The 20,078-nt window shown below is 32.2% G+C and overlaps 1 protein-coding gene across 7 annotated transcripts in view; it reads left to right on the plus strand.

Moving 5' to 3' along the window:
- ZFYVE28 (zinc finger FYVE-type containing 28) overlaps positions 1–20,078 on the plus strand; it is a 186,460-nt gene that overhangs the window by 80,319 nt on the left and 86,063 nt on the right. For 6 of the 7 annotated variants that reach the window (XR_007948406.1, XR_007948405.1, XM_051966354.1 and 3 more), the window contains exon 7: positions 1,259–1,360. The exons of the other annotated variant lie outside the window; for it this stretch is intronic. Coding sequence is in view for 4 of the 6 variants with exons in the window: in XM_051966354.1 (XP_051822314.1) it covers positions 1,259–1,360 (102 nt within the window). In the remaining 2 variants the exon portion in view is untranslated. The remainder of the gene's footprint in view (positions 1–1,258; positions 1,361–20,078) is intronic. 7 annotated transcript variants of the gene reach the window in all.

Genomic DNA, 20,078 nt, shown 5'->3' on the forward strand with positions numbered 1-20,078 from the left:
TCACCAGTGAATTCTCTTTTATTTTCAAACTCTTTTTTCTTCAAAAGAGCCATTACCTTTGAAAGAAAATAGTCATAATAGAGTCAGCAATATCTTTCTCACCCTTGTTATGTGGAGGAAACAACATTGAATACTTTGTTAAAGTAGAAGGTAAGGTCCTTCTCTTAACAGAATTAAAAGTTAAATGCAAATAAAAGAAGCACCAATACTAGAATAAAAGCCTTTGTACTACCCAGTGCATCTGTGCAGCAATAAATATATAGAGAGATATTTTTTACTGAACAATTACCATGACCCTTTTCTGCTAGATTTACTACTTAGCAGAAAGTAGGAGAGGTTTCTCTGTTATTAAAATGGGAAAATTGCAATATATTTGCTAATTTGTTTGAAAGAAAGAAATAATCATATATGAAAATAGCTCTATAATCTCTTTTTCCACATGCCTTCTGAAATCTCTGGGAATAGATATGACCAATCTGAAGGTTCTCTCCATCATGATTACTTCTGCTCTTTTTTCCCCCTCTTTGAAGGTTTATGACCTAAGTAAAGTTAATGGCTAATCTTGTCATTTTTTTTTTTTCAAAAAGTAGGTAATTTAAATGAAATATTATAGTTTTATATATGATCATTTTAATTTTCATTCACATATATTTGTATATTTAATGTTTTTTTTGCTGCAAGCTACTAACTTTATAATAATTTTTAAGTAGTTGAAAATTTCTGATACATAGGCAGTGTGATGTAATGAAAAGACCATGAAATCTTTATATTTTATATTACATCTTCACTAATTAGTTGGGAAACCTTAGACAAGTCATGTAATCTCTCCAGGCCTCAGTTTCTTCATCTTTAAGATGAGCATAATAATACCTACTTTGATAGTGTCTGAGTTGCTTTAAAAAAAAAAAAAAGGCAAAAAAATTTTAAATCTTAAAGTTTTAAATGTGAGCTGTTATTATTACTCTTTAAAAAAATTTTAAGGTACTTGTAATACATTCTTTAGCATTTTGGTTTTATATATTCGCATTTTGGTTTTATATATTCACATTTTGGTTAAAGGACTGATCATTTTCTTTGCTTTAATTGAAAATCAGTAATGAAATCAGCATTCAGAAATGAAAAAATAACCAATAGCAAGGAAAGTTCACAAGGATATAAATTCATATAAGCAATTTGAATATTATTTCAGATGTTTATCGTTTATATTTTATTTATTCAGTGTTCATATAAAATAGGAACTTTTGTATCTTGAATACAGTGGGCTTGTAGTTTACTCTGAAGGACCTTTGAACCTGGACCGTAAGGCAGAAGATATGTCTGAGCTGTTTAGACCCTTCCACACTTTGCTAAGAAAAATAAGGCAAGTAGTAACTGACTCTCTTTCCTCAAGTTATAATTTTTTCTCCTGAAGTGAGAATGTGTGAAATGACAGAATAAATCAAAGAGAGAACAAAAATGGCTTATGCTTGCAATTTCTTTATCATTTCCTTTTCCTTTTTTCTTCGCATATGCCATTTTGTGAAACCAGCTGTTATTTCCAACTGTCTGTCTTAACTTTGGCATTTTCCAATTTTCTTTCATGGTGTTATTAGCATTTTATTTCTGTTTAAATATTAACTTGCATGATTATCCTAGTTTTTATAAATGGGAATAGAAATATTAGTTTCAGAAATAAATTTCCTTTTTCTGTGAATTACATAACCATTTTATCACAGTAATACTTTTTAGGTTTCAACTTATTCTTCTTACATATTTTAATTAACAGAAAAGAGAGATATTTTTGAAAATTATTGATTTCCTTAATGGCGGTGTTTATATGTAGGGGGAAAAAGCATACTCCAATTTATCAAATATATGCTATTTTATATTTTTCCATAGCCCCAGAATGACTTCTATATTGTGTTATGATTAAATAACTCTTAACTTACTTTCAGATCTTTGTTAATGACCTATATATATTTTACATTGATCTATAATTAATAGTCAAGATATTTTTATTGGGTTTTAAGTTACTTCACCAGTGCTAAAATAAGTCACTTTTTTATATGTTGCTTGCAGTGACAATTTTGCATCATACAAGCTATAAATAGTTTCTATTCTGAGATTTACTATTGTTTATTTGATACTTTTATTTTATAAATGAGCTTTCTTTATGTTAATATTTAATTGATCTCTTTTCCTTCTATTTCTAAGCTATTTCAAATGTTTTCTATCCATCAGACCTAGAAGTAAACTATAATCATTTCTTGCAATTGATTTTCTGAGAAGTATTCAAAGTGCATTAAAAAGGGGTCCACGAACCTCTTTCTCGCCTTAGAAACTTATGATGGATTCTTTACTAGTAAAATTGAAATAGGTCATTTAATTATTTCAATGTTTAAAAGTTGTCAATTGAATTGTTTATTCTATAATTTTCTTATTGCCAGTGTTAAAATGGGTTGACTTTTGCTCTATTTTTCCCTTTTAATTATTGCTATCCTGTTTTTTCATTAAATTTAATTGTGGAATTATATTCGGAGTTATTTAAATTGCCTTAAACTTTCAGTTTTTGCCTTGATGTTTTCAGTGATATAATTAGCGAGAAATTTTTGGGTCTATTGTTACATTGTACCTTATTTCACTGTACAATTCCTGAATCTTTTCCTAAGTTTCCAGAGCACTAAAATTGATAATTTATTTTACTATAAGCTTCTAACATTTAACTTGTTAGTACAATGCTTCTAGCACTATGTGCATGTACAGTTTAATAGGAACTATTTAATAGTGAAGGCCATATGCTGATAATGTCTAGTGCAGTAGCAGCTTGACTAAAGAAACATTTATTTTGAAAAAGCTTTTTCTCTTACAGAGCTTGCCTTATAATGATGGGGGGTAATCTAAACACAGCTAGATTTCTTATCCTTCTGAGCTAGTAATGATCATTTTACCTCCTTACTTTTGTCTTTCATGGAGAAAAAAAAAACCCAAAATGAACAAATGGGGTAAATGTAGCTACTTCTACACAATGGAGAAAATGATGAATTTTTCAGCCATAGAAATAGAGAACCTAATTACAAATAGTAATAATAGTAACAATGACAGTTACCACAGACTCTCAGAGTTATAAAGTAGTTTAAATGTCATCCTATACCTGAACAAGAACCTTCTCTTACAACATGCCTTCTTTTAAAAGTTTTCTTTTAACCTTTGGAGACTATTAATGAGGAGGGAACTCATTGCATACTAAGCCATTCTATACAAGATCTAGGTAACTCTGCCCTTGAAAAAGAAAAGTTGTTTATTCTCATTTCTCCTACTTCTCTCTTCACTCATTCTTCAAATGTTTGTAGTCTGACTTCTAATGTCATCGCCTTAGAAGCACTCTCCTTAGTTATCATTGACCCCTCAAATTTGATGATACTTTCATTAATCTCATCATTTTTTGCTGCTGTGTCAAATTTGAAATTGTACTTCTCCCTTTCTTTTCTTGTGATTCTACCTTTCTAATTGTTCTTTTTCAGTCTCCTTTCTCCTAACTATAGGTATACCCTGATACACTTTCTTTTTTTTGTTGTTGCTGAGGCAATTGGGGTTAAGTGACTTGCCCAAGGTCACACAGATAGGAAGTGTTAAGTGTCTGAGGCCAGATTTGAACTCAGATCCTCCTGATTTCAGGACTGGTGCTCTATCCACTGTGTCACTTAGCTGCCTCCCTGGTACACTTTAAGTGACTTCTTTAGTTATCACAGGTTCAATTATAATCTCTGTACAAATGACTTGTATATCCAGGTCTAAATTTCCTTCAGAGCTCTGTTCCCCCATAACTTGGTCCTATTGACATTTTGAACTTAATTCCCTTCCCATAGGCAACTAAAATTTAGAATATCCAAAAAAGAACTTACTTTCTCTATCCTCACCCAAAAAAAACCAAAAACCCACCAAAAAACCTTAACCCCCTTTTTTGAACTTTACTGTTTCCACCAAAGATTTCATCATCCTTCCAGTCATGTGTTTTCCCACCTTTATAATCATTCTCAAATCCTGATCTTTCTTCACCTTATATATGTAATGAATTTGCATTTCTATCTCCCCAACATATGCATCCATCCATCACAGCCCAATTATCAATAGCAAGTACCAAGTCATGAGTATAGTGTGGGACTAGCATCGAATGCTTCTTCCTGGCCCGATCCAAGGTAGTTCTAGGCATATAGACAAGAACTGAACCTGTGATGTCATTAGCATTAATAATTTACTTATACTTTTAATCATTTATGCACTTTTATTTTAAAGTTTTTAGTAAGAGCATTCTGTAGCTTGAGAAATTAACTTTCAAAAAATTAAGAATTTAAGAAGCAACTTCAGTATGGTAAAGAAAGCATTGGGGTTTAGTCAAAAGACTTTCATTTGCTTCCACTGCAAACTTGGATGGAGTATGCTTCTTTGAACTATAACTCTCTTCTAATTCCTGAATCCACAAAGAGGGAATAATATTGAATAATTTTTCTCTTTCAAATCAAAGAAGCTTCTCTAATTTCTAAGATAGAGATTTTACTACTTGGACAGGTTTCTAGCCTTGGGTTCAGCTTTTTTTTTAGCATCTCTTCTATCAAGCGAGGAATTTCCCACAAAACCTACTTTGTAGCTAGCTATAATGCTAGCAACATCATCTTGCCAATTTCTTTCCTTAGGTCAGTCTCTGAAGCATCCTTCAGTAGCAGTTTTTGACAAGCAGCTTCTAGTCCAATAATCCTTTTATACAGGGAGAGCTGTAGTAACAGTTTTACTGATAAGGAAATCTGTAATTGGAAAAGAAGCTTCCTATAAGGATAACCTACCAAAGGAATATTAGGATGAAACAATAAGAAGATACAATTTCTTCATCTTTTATTTTGAGCTAAGCAAACTGCTGACTGTCTCTCTGTGGCTTTGAGACCTTCATAGATGACTTCACACCTATTTAAATCTTTGAATAGAGTTAGCAACTCAGTCTGGGATGACAGCAAAAGCACCAAAGCCTGCCATTTTAAAGAGAAGCTTTGCTGTGATCCTGAAAATAAGCTGACTTTTGGAGCAAGGTTTCAGGCAATTGGCCAGAAGTTTCCCATATTCCTAGCTTCAGTTCAGCATCTCCCAACACAAATTGCATTTTCCTCTGTTTAGAGCTTAGCATCTTACTGTGAAGAGATACCTCTTTCCCCCTATGCAGCTCAGTCTGGTAATTTTCCATTAAATTCATTTGAAAAGTTGCAGTATAAAGAAATATAAAAGTCTAGATCATAAAGTACAAAGAATATGTCCCATGCTGTCCTAGAAAATTATTCTGGAAATAACCATGTTCTCCTTCTTTTTCTTGAATACATTACTTAAACTCTCTGTTGTAACTTTCAATTTCCAATCCACCAATTCACCTCTAAGACATCTTCTTAGTTGTATCCTAAATTAATCTTTCCTTGACTTTAATCACTTTGCACTTAAACTTTCACTTTTTAATAAGGGCATCCTTTACCTTAAACAATTAACTGTTTAAAATTATTAATTTAAGAGGCAACTTTGATGTGGTAAAAAGAACACTGGGCTTATATGTAGAGGACTTGAAGTCACTACCACTTTGAAACTGGTTATGGCACTTCTTCCTGGACCTTAGTTTAATCATTCATAAAATGAAGAGTTCTACTACATGATCTTTTGTTTTTTCCTTTAAAAATTTATTTTATTTTATTTTTTGTTACATTTTGAGTTCCAAGCTGTCTCCCTGTCTACTTTCCTCCCAACTCTACATTAGAAAAGGTCAACATTTGATATAGATATTTTTGTGAAATAATATAATACATACTTCCATGGAGGTAGATAGCATCTGCTTTTGTAAATCCTTTGTGATTGACTTGAATATTACTCAGAATAGCTTAGTCATGAGCAATATCATTGTTACTTTATACAATGTTCTCTTGGTTCCACTAGTTTCATTCTATTATTTCATGCAGGTCTTTCCATGTTTTTCTAAAATTAAGCTGCTTCATGTTTACCCTATATTGAATTACTTGCTGTCTAAGGAAGTGATATGGAAGGGCAGAATGGAAAAAAAATTGGAACACAAGGTTTTACAAGGGTGAATGCTGAAAATTCTCTGCATGTATTTTGAAAATAAAAAGTTATTATCAAATTTTTTAAAAATAAAATAAAATTAAGCTGCTCATCATTGCTTATAGCACAGTAGTATTCCATAAATTTTGTTTTACTATCAATTCTCTGTTCTACAAATAAATAATGGTGATAATATTTATTGATATGTACTAGATATAATTATAATTTGAAGAAAGGTATATCTGTCGAGGCCAGTAATGCCAAAGTTAGATAATCTCTTCTGACTGGATAATCTATTGTTATGTCAGGGTTATATTCTCCAGTGAAGGCTGCAGTCCTTGTTCATATCTTCCTAAAAATCCTAAAAAATACTTAGCATTCTGATGTCTTTCCTCTATATATCTCTTTTTTTATTAATAAGTTTTAGTTGAAATAGCATTAAATATCAATATAAACAACTATATTTGTTTATTAATAATTTCTATTATTAATTTTAATGTGCGTATGCATCATAAAATTTTTTAGTATCTTCAAGTACCTTTTGAAATTCTTTGTCCATTTATCTCATGATACTGCATTTGGAGATCTAATTGTCCCATAGTTATTCTTGATTTTTTCTTCATGACCGTCTCATATTTTCCCTCTGATTACATTTATTATCCTATTATCCTCTATTCCTATTATTATTCTCTGATTACATTTATTATCCTACTTCATTTTCCCACCAATTACTTCTCCATAGCCCTTCTAATGATTTCATCTATAATTTTTTATCATGTTATTCTGTGACTTGCAGCTATATAGCATCATTCTCTTGTCTTTGCTAGTATTATGTTTAAAATTTTTTTTCATTAATATTCATTAGGGAAATTGGTCTGTAGTTTTCTTTGTTTTGTTCTCCCTGGTTTAGGTACCAAAAGCATATTTGTGTCATAGGATTTTGGTAAGACTCCTTCCTTGCCTATTTTTTCAAATACTTTATATGGTATTGAAATTAATTGTTTTTTAAATGTTTGGTAGAATTCACTTGTAAAATCTATCTGGTTCGTTCTAAAGTAGAATTATTTAGAGTAGAAACACATCTTCTGGTGATGTGAACAATTTATATTTTTGTAAATATGCATCCATTTCACTGAGATTGAAATTATTAGCTTTTGGGCATATAATTGAACAAACTATCTCTTAATTATTGCTTTGATTTCATCTTCACTGATGTAATCACCCTTTTCATTTTTGCTGCTGATAATTTTTTTGTCTTTCTTTTTTTTTTTCTGTTTTGGTATATTGGATATTTTTAATTTTTTTTCTAGTTGCATGATTAGTTTATTGAATTCCTGTATCTTTTATTGATGTATATTAAAGATATAAATTTTCCCATAATTATTGCTTTGGCTGTATTCCATAAATTTGATGTTTTTGCTTCATTGTCATTATCTTTAATGAAATTATTGTTTCTGTGATTTGTTCCTTGATTTACTCATTCTTTAGGATTAGATTATTTAATGTAGATCTCATATCACATTACTTGCCATCTTGGAGAGGGAGAAGAGAAGCAAAGGAAGAAGAAAAAATGGAAATAACAATCTTATGAAAGGAAATGTTTAAAACTATCTTCATGTAATTGGAAGAAATAAAATACCACTAAGTTTAATAATAAATAAGTAAATGCAAAAGAAAAGATTAGATTATTTAGTTTCCAGTTTATTTTTTAAATCTATTCTTCCAAGGCCCTTCATTGAATGTAGAGGAATATTTAATATTTTTACTTTTTTTCCTCTGTTTGTGAGAGTTTTATGCCCCAATAATACATGGTATTTTTGTGAAAGTGCCATGCACATACTCTTATGTATGCATTCCATTCAGTTTTCTCTAGACATTTATCATATCTAACTTTTTAAAAATCAAATTTATCTTTTTAGCTTCTTAGTTATTTATTTTTATGGAAAGATTTATCTAATTTTGAGAATGGCAAATTGAGATCCTGCACTTATAGAGTTTTACTATCTATATCTTCCTATAACTTGACTAACTTTTCCTTTAGGAATTTGGATGCTATGCCATTTGATGCATATATATTTAGTATTGGTATAATTTCATTATCTAGAGTATTTCATAGCGATATGAAGTTTCTCAGATTATTTTTTAATTAGGTTTATTTTTACTTTTGCTTTGTATGAATCATAATTGCTACCCCTGACTTTAACTTTAGCTGAACCATAATAGATTATGTATTCCCTAGCCCCTTATTTTAACTCTGTGTGTATCTTTCTGTTTCAAGTATGTTTCTTGTAAACAACATATTGTTAGATTCTGGTTTCTAATCCATTCTGCTATCTGCTTTTGTTTAATGGGAAAGTTCATCCCATTCATATTCATCGTTTTTATTAAGTGTATTTTCATTCCATCCTATTTCCTTTTATTCATCCTTGTCTTTTACTCTTGTCTCTCCTCAAAAGTTTGTTTTGCTTCTGACCACTATTTCCCTTAATCTGCCCTCCCTCTTGTCACCCCCATCTTTCTTTTACACTCTTTCCTTGTGGGATAAGACATATTTTTATGCCCAGCTGATTGTGTTTGTACCTGTGTGTGCATTTGCTCCCTCTTTGAACCAGAGAGTGAAGTTCGTATTGCCTAGCCCCTCATTTTCTCTACAGTAAATACACTTTCTTGTCTATTTTTCTTATGTCAGATAATTTCTCTCATTTTTCCTCATCTTTCTCCATTTTCCCAGTACATCCCTCTTTCTCATCCTTCTGTTTTTGAGACCATCCCAACATAATTGACTCATCCATATTTATTTATGTAGATTACTTTTAACTGCTCTAGTTATAAAGTTTTGGAGGTAAGCATCATCTTATAGGAATTAAATGGCTTAATTTTGTTAATTCCTTTATGATTTCTCTTTTCATCTTTATCTTTTTATGCTTCTCTTTAGTCTTAGTTTTAATGTTAGATTTCCTATTTATTTCTGGTTCTTTCATCAAAAATGCTTGAAAGTCTACTATTTAATTAAATGTTCTTTTTTTTTCCTTTAAGGAGAGGTAATACTCCATTTTGCTGGCTAGATTTTTCTTGGTTGTTATCAAAGCTCCTTTGTTCTAAACTATCTTGTTTGATCCTGACTGTGGCTCCACAACATTTGAATGATTTTTTTCTGACTGTTTCAGTCTTTTTTTTCTTTGCCTGGAAGCTATGAAATTTGCTATAATCTTCCTGGGAAATTTTCGTTTTCAAGATCTCTTTTAGAACATGATCCCAAGATTCTTTCAGTTTTTATTTTAGCTGGTGGATCTAAACTGTCAGGGCAGTTTTTCTTCCTAATTTCTTGAAATATGATGCCTATACTCTTTTTTTTTTTTTTTTTATCATGGCTTTTAAGTAGTTCAATAATGATTTTTCCTCAATCTGTTTTTCAGGCCAATAGTTTTTCTAATGAAATAATTAACATTTTCTTCTATTTAAAAATCTCTTTTAACTTTGTTTTATCAATTATTGATATTTCCTTAGGTCATTAGCTTCCACTTGACTAGTTCTAATTTTTAAGGAATTATTTTCTTCAATGAGGGTCTCTACTTTTTTTCATTTGACCTATTCTGCTTTTTTAGAAATTATTTTCTTCAGTATTTTTTGTGCTTCTTTTACAAACTGTCTCTAAATGATTTTCTTGAATTGCTCTCATTTCTTTTCCTAACTTTTCCTTTACTGATCTTATTGATTTTTAAGTCTTTTTTTTTTTTTTTCTCCATTTCTATCTTTCTTTAGCTCTTGTAAGAATTTTTGTTGGGCTCATGTCCAGTTTGCATTTTTTTTTTTTTTTTGGAGATTTTATTTATAGGTTTTTATATCATTTTCTTTTGCTGACTGTGTCTTGAAATCTTCAGTCATTTTAATAATTTTTTATGGTCAGTTTCTTTTGTTGTTGTTCATTTTTCTAGCCTATTTCTTGACTTAGAATTTTATGTTTGAATTGCACTATGCTCATCTCTAGGAGAAGGAGGTATGAGAATCATTGCTCTAATAAACATCAGGCTTTTTTGTCCTGTTTTCACAGCTTGTTCTTGGAGGGTTTGTAAGTTTTTGTTACTTTCAAGTGTGGTGAGAACTTTTCCAGGTTTGAGTTCTAGTCCTTACCTAGGAAAGGTTCTAAGCACTAATGTTCCTATTTCTGCCCTGAAACTGTAACCAGGAACTAGGGTCTGTCTGTCTCCTCTCCCTTTTCCCCCCCTATTTGTCTCCCCTTTTCTTTGTCTCCCTTTCTCCCCCCTCTCCCTCTCCTTTTGCCTTTCCTTCCTATCAACTTTATTCCCCTCCTGTCCTCTTCTTTCACCTCTCCCTTAATTCTTCTCTCTCCCTTCTTCCCTCCTGGAATTCAGACTTAAAACTAGGTAATGAGCAGTGGAGTTGCCAAGCAGTACCTGGTCCTTAAACCTGGTGCCCATATAAGTGTCCCCTGTAAATTTTTTCTGACCAGTTGTCCAGTCCCCTTACTAACTGTGAGCAGTGAGTTCTCTTAGAATTGTTGCTACCTCTGTTCCTACTGTTGCCATTATAATATCTAAGGTCCACAGCTGATATTGCAGCTGCTCTGAGCTTGGGTCAGCCCTACCTTACTATCACAGACATTTTCTTCCAACCTCATAAATTTTCTTAAACTGAAAAAAAATCTCACCTCAACCTTTTGTTGGCTATACCAGTACAAATTTTGATTGGACACATTATTTTAAAGTTGTTTGCAGAGAAATGTTGGGAGAGATTGGCTGAAATGTTCCTTCTAACTTGCTATCATGGCTCTTTCCCTACCATATTGTCCTTGAAGAGAGATCTCTAATGATTTTCCAACCCAATTCAAAAACTATTATCAGCGTATATTCTGTGTGACCCTATCATTTGGGGGACTTGCCCTTTTCTCTCTCCTGTTGAACTTGTATCTGTCCTATAAGCCCAGCTCAAATGTCATTGACTCCCTGAGGTTTCCTTCATTTCTCTAGGTGAATATCTTACATGGCATAATAGATGAAACACAAAGACCTGAGTTCAAAACCAGACTTGGGCACTTACTAGATGTATGACCTTGGACTTGTCATTTAAATTCTACTTGCCTCAGTTTCCTCATTTGTAAAATGTGGGCAGCAGTAACACTTACCTCTCAGGGCTGTTATCAAGATCAAATGAAATTATATTTATAAAACATTTAGCACAGTCCCTGACACATAGGTGGTGTTATCCATCAATTGGGGAATGGCTGAACGGATTATAGTATATGAATGTAATGAAGTAAATACTGTTGTGCTATAACACAGGGTGAAGAAAATGTTTTCAGATAAACATAGGAAGATTTGTATGAACTTAGACAAAGTGAAGTGAGCAAAATAAAATAATATATAATAATGACAATATTGTGAAAACAATCAACTGTGAAAAATTTAGGAATTCCATTCAAAACCATGACCAATCTCATTCTAAAGGACTCATGATGAAACCTGCTGCTATTTGCCTTTAAATAATAAGTTGCTGGACTCTACAGATGGACACACATTTATGACTGTACATATTGGTCATGAGTTTTGTTTTTCTTGTTTATTTAATGGATGGGAGAAAAGGAGAAGGGAAAGAGAGAGAGAAGTTGGAACTAAAAGTAAAATTGAATTTAAACAAAAGAAGAAAAATAAAGAAATTGGGAGATTTAAATAATAATTTTACAAAGCACTGTTCAGTGTCCCAAAGGCAGTAGATTTCCCTTTTTCCTTTTTTGGTTCTGGGTTTAGCTCATTGTCTGTTTTTATATCTGTCCATCCTGAATGTTCTTATGGCTAGCTTTGGCAGCTAGGTGACATTATAGATAGAGTGCTAGACCTAGAATCAGAAAAAGCTGAATTCGTATTTAGCTTCAGATACTTACCAGTTTGCTACCCTGGGCAAATCACTTAATTTCTCTGATCCTCAATTGCTTCATCTTGAAAATGGGTGAAACAAAGCAATTCCAACGTGTTGTGAAGATAAAATGAGATCATACTTATAAGGCTCTTCATAAACCCTAAAGCACTATGCACATACAGTTATTATTATTTTCTATCCAACTCTATGGCATAATTTGGACAAAAACTATCTTTCAGCTTCTTGATTTTTCTTTAAAAGAAGTACTTAGGCCAAATCTTTTAGTGATTATAGATCTCATTTAGGAAATTCTGGGTACCATCTGTAAATAGGAACATAATAAGCACCTCACCATCTATAGAGAATCCTTCTAACTTTGATTCAGCATTATCTTCCATGATGATGACAAACATCTTTGACAAGCATATATTTTTCTGTTTTAAGTTTTACATGATATCAGTAATTAGAAAGTCATTGAACAAAATTATCTCTATTATACCTTTTTTAAGAAATCATAAATTTTTACAAATACATGAGAAACATCTAGCTTTCTCAGGGAATCAATGACATTTGAGCTGAGCCTTTGAGGCACTCTTAGTCTACTAATCCAAATGCTTTTGACTTTTATAGTCAACAAAAAACAAGCACTTTAAAATATTATATTTGCTGTATTCTTCTCTAATTTTGTGATCATAAAAATGTGGTCTACTATAGAACAGTATTTTACAAAAGCCTACCTATTCCTTTTACATATTTTCATCAAGGATTTGGTTAATACACATAGATTTTGGCCAAAATTTTTGTAGAAATGGTAAAGTGGATATTTGGGTAAGTAGTTGCTGATATTCTCTCCTTCACTTTTTTTTTTAATGTGTGTATGATAGTGATGAGTGAGATTTTTTCAAAACCTTTTGGTATTCACCTTCCTTTAATGTATCTCAAAATTGAGTTACTACTAATACAGCTTTCCTCTATGTATAGTGGCTAATGTTTATATATATTTTTCATTTTTCATCTGTTTGTGGCCCTAATTCCATTTTTAAATGTCTTTAGGATAACTTTGCTTAATTGGGTGTCTTTCTGAACTTTAACATTTTTTTAATTTATCACATTCATTTAAAATTTTTTAAGCTCAAAGTCTTTCCTTCCCTTCTGCCCCTCCCTTCCCCATTAAGCAGGCAAGCAATATGTTATCAATTATACATGTAAAATCATCTTGCTAAGCTTTTGCAAACATGTTTTTCCCTCCAGTTCTACTTTACGACAGTGCTATTCAAAATCTTCTACTACCCTTTATAAAATTTTATGAATGACTTGGTAGTCTATAAGAGAGTTCCCCTTCTTAGCTACTTTTGTAAGAATATCATTCTTATTTCATGAATTGTTTTTTTCTTCCCATAATAGTCAACTTGCTGATTCCTGTATCTAGTTCTTTATTCCTGTATGATTTTGAGGTGTATATTTGCATCCTACCCCATTCTTATTTCTGTATCATGGCTTCATTCCTAACTTCTTTCAAATTTCAGTCCAAGTACCATCTCCTTTGGGATCTCCTCAATTGCTAATGTCTTTCCTTATTTTGCATCTGTTTTGCATGTATTTATTTTTCTGTACATGTGTTTTTATATCTTTCCTTCTCTCCATAGAATGTTGATTTTTTGAAGACAAAACCAAAGATTTGGGGCGTGGGGGTGATTTCCATTGTATCCTAGCACATTGTTGGAATAGAATTAATACTCACAGTGCTGATTTAATGTAATAAATGTTAAAATAAAAACCATTTCATATTTTGGTTATAATGTTTGGTATTTGCTACAATTAGCCTCTCCAAATTCTTCCTGAAGAAATTATTTTTATTTAATTTTAGATTTAGCGATCACATAGAAACAGTGGAATGTTTTTGGTGTGACTGTTCTTTTGGAGGTTTTTTAAGCTGTAATTTTTAATGTTTTTAAAGTTAATTTATTACTCAGCTATCTGTTATTATAAACAAAGGCATTTTTAGGCACATTACTTTATCTTCTATATTAATATTGAGCTCAATGTGCCTTTTTAAGCATATTTTATACTAGTCTTTTCTAAGAGTACATACTGAAATACTGTGTTAGTAAAACACATTTGTCATACAAAGAATTTTTTAACTGGATAGAGGCTTTTTTTCCCTCTTTAAATTTTGAAAATTAAAAAAAAAAGTATTAGAGGGTTTTATAGGTATTGGTTTAGTAAAAAAACTAATGGCTATAAAAATGAATTATTTACAATTTTCATTCTTTTCATATTTCAGTTATATGTCTTCCTAACTCCCATGTCTGTAATCTTAATTTTAACTCATTACTTATAGTATTTTCAAGATTTATTGTTTTCCCGATCTTCCCATATGCTAAACTTTGGCTCTAGTTAATTTTTTTTTTATTTTCAATATGTAGTTGAATAAGCCTGTTTTTACTATTACCAACTACAATGAATATCAATTAAGCATTTATCATACGCAGAACATTGCACTTAATGCTGGGGCTATTAAGAGTTATGAGATAAGACATTTGCTGTCAAATTGGGAAGATAGAACATAGACATATAAAGATAAATAAGAACATGATGTTATAATATATCAACTACCAAATGAATCTCACAGATTGTTAAAAAAAAAAAACCTACTTAATAGCAGCTACTTTATGAGTTATATTTCTGATTCAACAAGTATATTTGTTGCTTGAAATTATTTAATTCATGTTTACTTCTATTCGTGTGTGTGTGGGTGTGGGTGTGTGTATGATCTCAATTTTTCTTGTGAAACATAAAGCAAAGTTTTCAGCATAGAAGGCAGAGGAGTTAAGGGACATTTGAAGAAGGATAAGATTTGGAAAATGTGCTGTAAACAAGTAGGATAGTGAATTAGTTTGAAAAGTGTAAAAGAATTGCCTTGTCACCATAATGGCCCACTTGAGATTATGTAATCTAAATTTGTATAGTATTTTCTCCAACTTCATTCAGCAGTTTAGTAGTAGAACTAAAGGTGGCAGATTGTGGAGGCGACCTAGAGTAGAAACTTGACCAGGCAAAAAATCAGCAATGAGATAGGTAAGAGCCCAAGGAACTTGAGAGAAGAGGACAGTATATTTTGGAAAAAAGGGTCAATATTGGAAACGGAAAAGCGTATAGCCTGTGCAAGAGTGATGGCCTTGCAAAGTACTGATGGTGAAAAGATTGAAGGTCATGGTGAAGTCAGATGGAGAGAGATGGAATATCAACAGATTGTGTTCAGATTAGGGAACTTCAGACATCATGAACATGGAAGTGGAACACTTATAGATAATGATGAAATCAATATTAGGCCCATCTCTTTATGTAGTTGAGGTGGATAGAAGATTAATTTATAGACAGGAATTTATAGATATCAGCTCTAATCCCTGTTATTCCCTACAAATCAGGACTTGAATTATTGTTTTATTGATCATCCAGACTTAAGAAATTGTTAATAAATATAGATTAAACTTAAAGTGTATTGTGCAGAAGGCAGAACCAAGATGGCAGTGTAACAGGAAGCAATACAGTGTAGCTCCTCTGCAAAACTCTACCAAATAGATATAGAAAATGCTAATGAAGAAATCCAGAAACAGTAATAGTGAGTCATTTGTCTGGAAACAGATTCATACTAGGGCATCATGGTGGACATAGATGTCAATTGGCAGTTTTGTAATCCACTGTTCAGTTCCAAATTACAAATCCAGGACAGATTGAGAATGGGGCCAATGCCAAGAAGTGATCTTATGGAGTTGGAAGATCCTGAACTATGTACCAAGAAAATAAGACATTCAGAAACAAACAGTAGCCTTATGACTTAGACCTAGGAACTGAGGGTTCTAGCATCTATTTTGCAGAATAATAACCAAGGTTGAAATTCTAAATCAGAGGGAAGCCCATAATCCAATCAACCTGAACTAATAAAGTTTTACATTTGACTGATAAGGATTTGAATTTAGGAGCATTCTGTTGTTCAGATTGAAACCCAACACAGGACAGTGCAAAGAAAACATCAAGGGCAGCAATCACATTTTAGAAGTCCTAAAAGCCTTTAGATGCCCAACCTGTCTCTGAGATCCTGGAATAAAATGAAACTCAGTATCCCAAGAAGCAAGAGGACTAACCCAGAACTTCCCTCCAGAAGTGCAACAGAGCCCTGCCCTTAAGTCGAAAGTCAGGAAGTAGTTTGGAAGAATGAGTAAACAAAAAAGGAATCTTACCTTAAAGAGGAATTATAGTCGTTTCTTGTTCTTTGTCCTTTGTTTCAAAAGGGACTGGAGACATTATGGGATGATGTCTTGACTTATATGTAAATTGAATTTATGAGGGATAGAGTTGCACAAAGTTGCCAAACTCTCTTCCTGAATTTCAGTAGCAAGACTAAAGTAAAGATGACTGATGATGGCCTAGGATATAGTAGATAACTTCTGTATCTTCAGTTTCTGACCATAGGACTCCACGGTGCCAGGTTCAGCTGCCTTCATGACTCTTTGAACAAAATGTTCTCTTTGGCCTGATCCATTATGGTGGTAGAGAACCTTATGACACAAATCCAGAAAAAGAGAATGACTATAAGCATTATCTCTAAAAAAACCACAGCTTGGAAGCAAATTCAGCTAGAATTCTAAAAGGGAAGAAGCAAGAGGTTAATTTTTAAAAGTTTAACAATTTTCTTAGGGCAGGATTCTAGGAAGATGGTGAAATAGGTTGATAAATTTCAAGCTCTCCAGATATCTTCCACAAACAGAATAAATTTGCCCCTCTGGGTGAATATAAACTGGTGAAAAATCTGGAAGACTTGAGACTGAACAGAGATCCTCCTGATGTAACCTGAGAAGATCTGAAGACCCTGGGCTGGGGATTAATCTGTCTGAAGTGCAAACACCTCCAGGCTGGTTATGAAGAAACATCAAGTGAGAAACTCTGGGGCTAGTTGAGTGTGGCTGGAGCCTCCGCTGGAATCACAGAGACTTTCACCTCCCCAGCTCTGCTGCTGAGATGTGGCCCTGAGAGAGAAGAAACCAGCATTGCATGAATGCAGAGGCAGTGCAATGGGGTAGGAATACTGCTATTGTGGACACTTTCAGGAGGGTGGAGCTCTTGGTTTGGTATTCCTGGTCAGAGTAGAGGGCTGAAGAGAAGTTTGAGGCACCCACCCAGCAATGAGAAGTGCTTACATTAAGGGTCTTATTAAAAAAAAAAAAAAAAAGAATTGACAAAGAAGAAAAAACCCACCATAGAAACATACTATGGGAACTGGGAAGACCAAGGTTCATCTTCAGAGGAAGACATTGAAGTAAAAAAAGCTTTTACCCCAAAGAGTAATGTAAAATGGCTCCCTGCCCAAAGAGGATTTATAGAACTCAAAAAATAATTTAAAAACCAAATGAGAGACATTGGGGGAAAAAAAGCTTTTTTATACTGTAACCTATTTAACATATAAAGGACTGCTTGCCATCTGGGGGAGGAGGTAGAGAGAGGGAGGGGAAAAATCGGAACAGCAGTGAGTGCAAGAGATAATGCTGTAAAAAATTACCCTGGCATGGGTTCTGTCAATAAAAAGTTAAAAAAAAAAAAAAAGAATCAGACATGACTGAAAAAAAAAAAGAAAAAACGCTTTTTAAAAATTAATAAAAATCAAAGAAAATCAGAAAGATTATGAAAAAAAGTTAACAACTAGAAAAGAAGATACAGTGTCTCAAAGATGAAAATAATTTTTTAAAACTAGAATTGGGCAAGAGGAAGCCAGTGAAACTAAGAAATAACAAAACAAATGATAAAGAATGAGAAAATGGAATGTGAAACATCTTGTAAGAAAAACAACAAATCTGGAGAACAGATCAAGAAGAGAAAATATATAAGAATATTTGGGCTGCCAGAAAGTTATGACCAAAAAATAACTTTGACACTATAATGCAGAAAATAATCCAAGAAAATTGTCCTGGATAGAATATGAAGGGAAAGTAGAAATAGAAAAAAATCTACTGATCACCACTTCTACGAGATCCTTTGTGGAAAAAAATACAGGAATATTATTGCCAAATTTCAAAAATCCCAGATGAAAGAGAAAATTTTGCAAGAAATAAGAAAAAAACAATTCAAATACACTGGAGCTACAATTAGAATTGTACAAGACTTATCAGCTACAATAAAGGACCGCAGGTCTTGGAATCATATAATCAAATCAAAAGAACTAGGCCTGAGGCCAAAAATAGCACATCCAGCAAATTTATGCATAATTTTGAATGAGAAAAAAATGAATATTCAATGAACTTGCAGATTTTCAGCATTTTCTAGCAACCAAACCTGAACTTAACAGAAAATTTAACATATAAGAACTAATACCAAAGATCAATTTCAAGGAACATATTTTAAGGAACTCAACATGGCCAAACTGTTTAAACATGGACAAATTGTGAGTTTTTTCCCTCATGGGAAATCTATATCAAATATTTAAGAGTCACATCAACAATAGGGGAGCTTAAAAGAAAGAGGGATAGAGTTAAGGTAAAAATAGTAATCATGTTATACAAATGAGTTGCAAAGTAAGAATAGATATAGAGGCATTAGAGGTGGGAGGAGGCCTCATAGTTCTGAAAACCTACTCACATTGGGAATGGGTTCAATAGACAATACTACATATATAACATGAAGGGTAGAGCACCCTCCAAAATCTGTAAGAGATAAGGAGGGAGGGATGGGTGGACAGGGAAGCAAAAGATAAGGAAAAAGGTGAGAGGGATCCTTGGGTGAGGGAAAGTTAAATAATAACAAGGCAAGTTAGGAACAGAATTTAATTAAAGAGGCAGCAGGGATAGGAAAGACATGTATATGTGGGAATGTGAGTGTGCTTGTGTATGTATATATCTATATATGGATACATAAATATATCTTTTCTTAATGGTAGCTTGCTTGGGGGTAGGTGGGAGATGAAAGGAGGAAAAAAATAAAGTAAATAAAGTACAGAGAAGAGAACCGAAGTACAATTTACAAGCAAGTAAAAGAAAAAGTGAACATTCATGAATATAATTTCTTCTACTATTATATATACACACACACTCATATATATGCTTTCTTGATCTGGTAATTTGTTGTTATATATTTTGAATCTTCCCTGAGGTTCTGCTAGGTACATGATAATGTTCTCTTTTGTTTTGCTTTATTTCGTTTTGTATGACTTCTGGTTTTTTTTTTTTTCTTTGTTTTTTCAAATAAAATAAAAATTTTTAAAAATTTCTAGTTAAAAATGTTTTTTCATCAATGAATTGAGAATACTTGAAGGAAAAAAATGGAAAAGAAATGAGAATTATGGAAGAAAGAATTGAAAAAGGAATTAACAGATTGGCACAAAAGGTTATAAAACCTTACTCAAGAATTCCTTGAAAATTTGAATGAACCAGATTTAAAAGCCAGTGACTGTATGAAATAATAAGAAATATTAGAAAGTCTAAAGACTGGAAAAAAAAGAAAATGTGAGATATTTTATAGCAAAAACAAGTTAATTGGAAAACAGATCAAAGAGAAAAAAATTAGGAATCATTGGCCTATCTAAACATCTAAATACCATGACCAAAAAATAAATTGTGTAAACACTATATATTTCAAGAAATCTTAAAACTGCTCATATCTCTTAGATCTAGAGGGTAAAGTTGAAATAGAAAGAATCCATCAGGCACCTCCTGAAAGAAATTCCAAAATAAAAATTCTCAGGAACATCATGAACAAAGTCCAGAGCTTCCATGTGTCAACTTAAAAAACACTTCAAACAATCAGGAAGAAAGATAGAAGTAGCAAGGAACATAGTCAAGATTACACATGATTTAGCAGCTACTATTATAAAGAAGTGAAGAATTTGGAATACAATATTCCAGAATGCAAAAAACATACTGTAAACTTACCATCAAGAATAACTTATCTCACAAAATTTATTATACTATAGGAGAAAAAGTACACTTTTAATGAAATATTTGTGATGAAAGATAGCTGGTCCAGGCCTTGCACTAGTTCCTATAGAATATTAAAAGAACTAAACAAAGATCTCAATATTTCATATGAATCTGCTATGGAGGATTTTGGGGAAGACATGAACAAGAATACCACAGGATAAGAAAATATAGTCT

This window comes from Antechinus flavipes, chromosome 6 (genome assembly GCF_016432865.1).
Source record: "Antechinus flavipes isolate AdamAnt ecotype Samford, QLD, Australia chromosome 6, AdamAnt_v2, whole genome shotgun sequence".
Classification (NCBI taxonomy): Eukaryota; Metazoa; Chordata; class Mammalia; order Dasyuromorphia; family Dasyuridae; genus Antechinus; species Antechinus flavipes.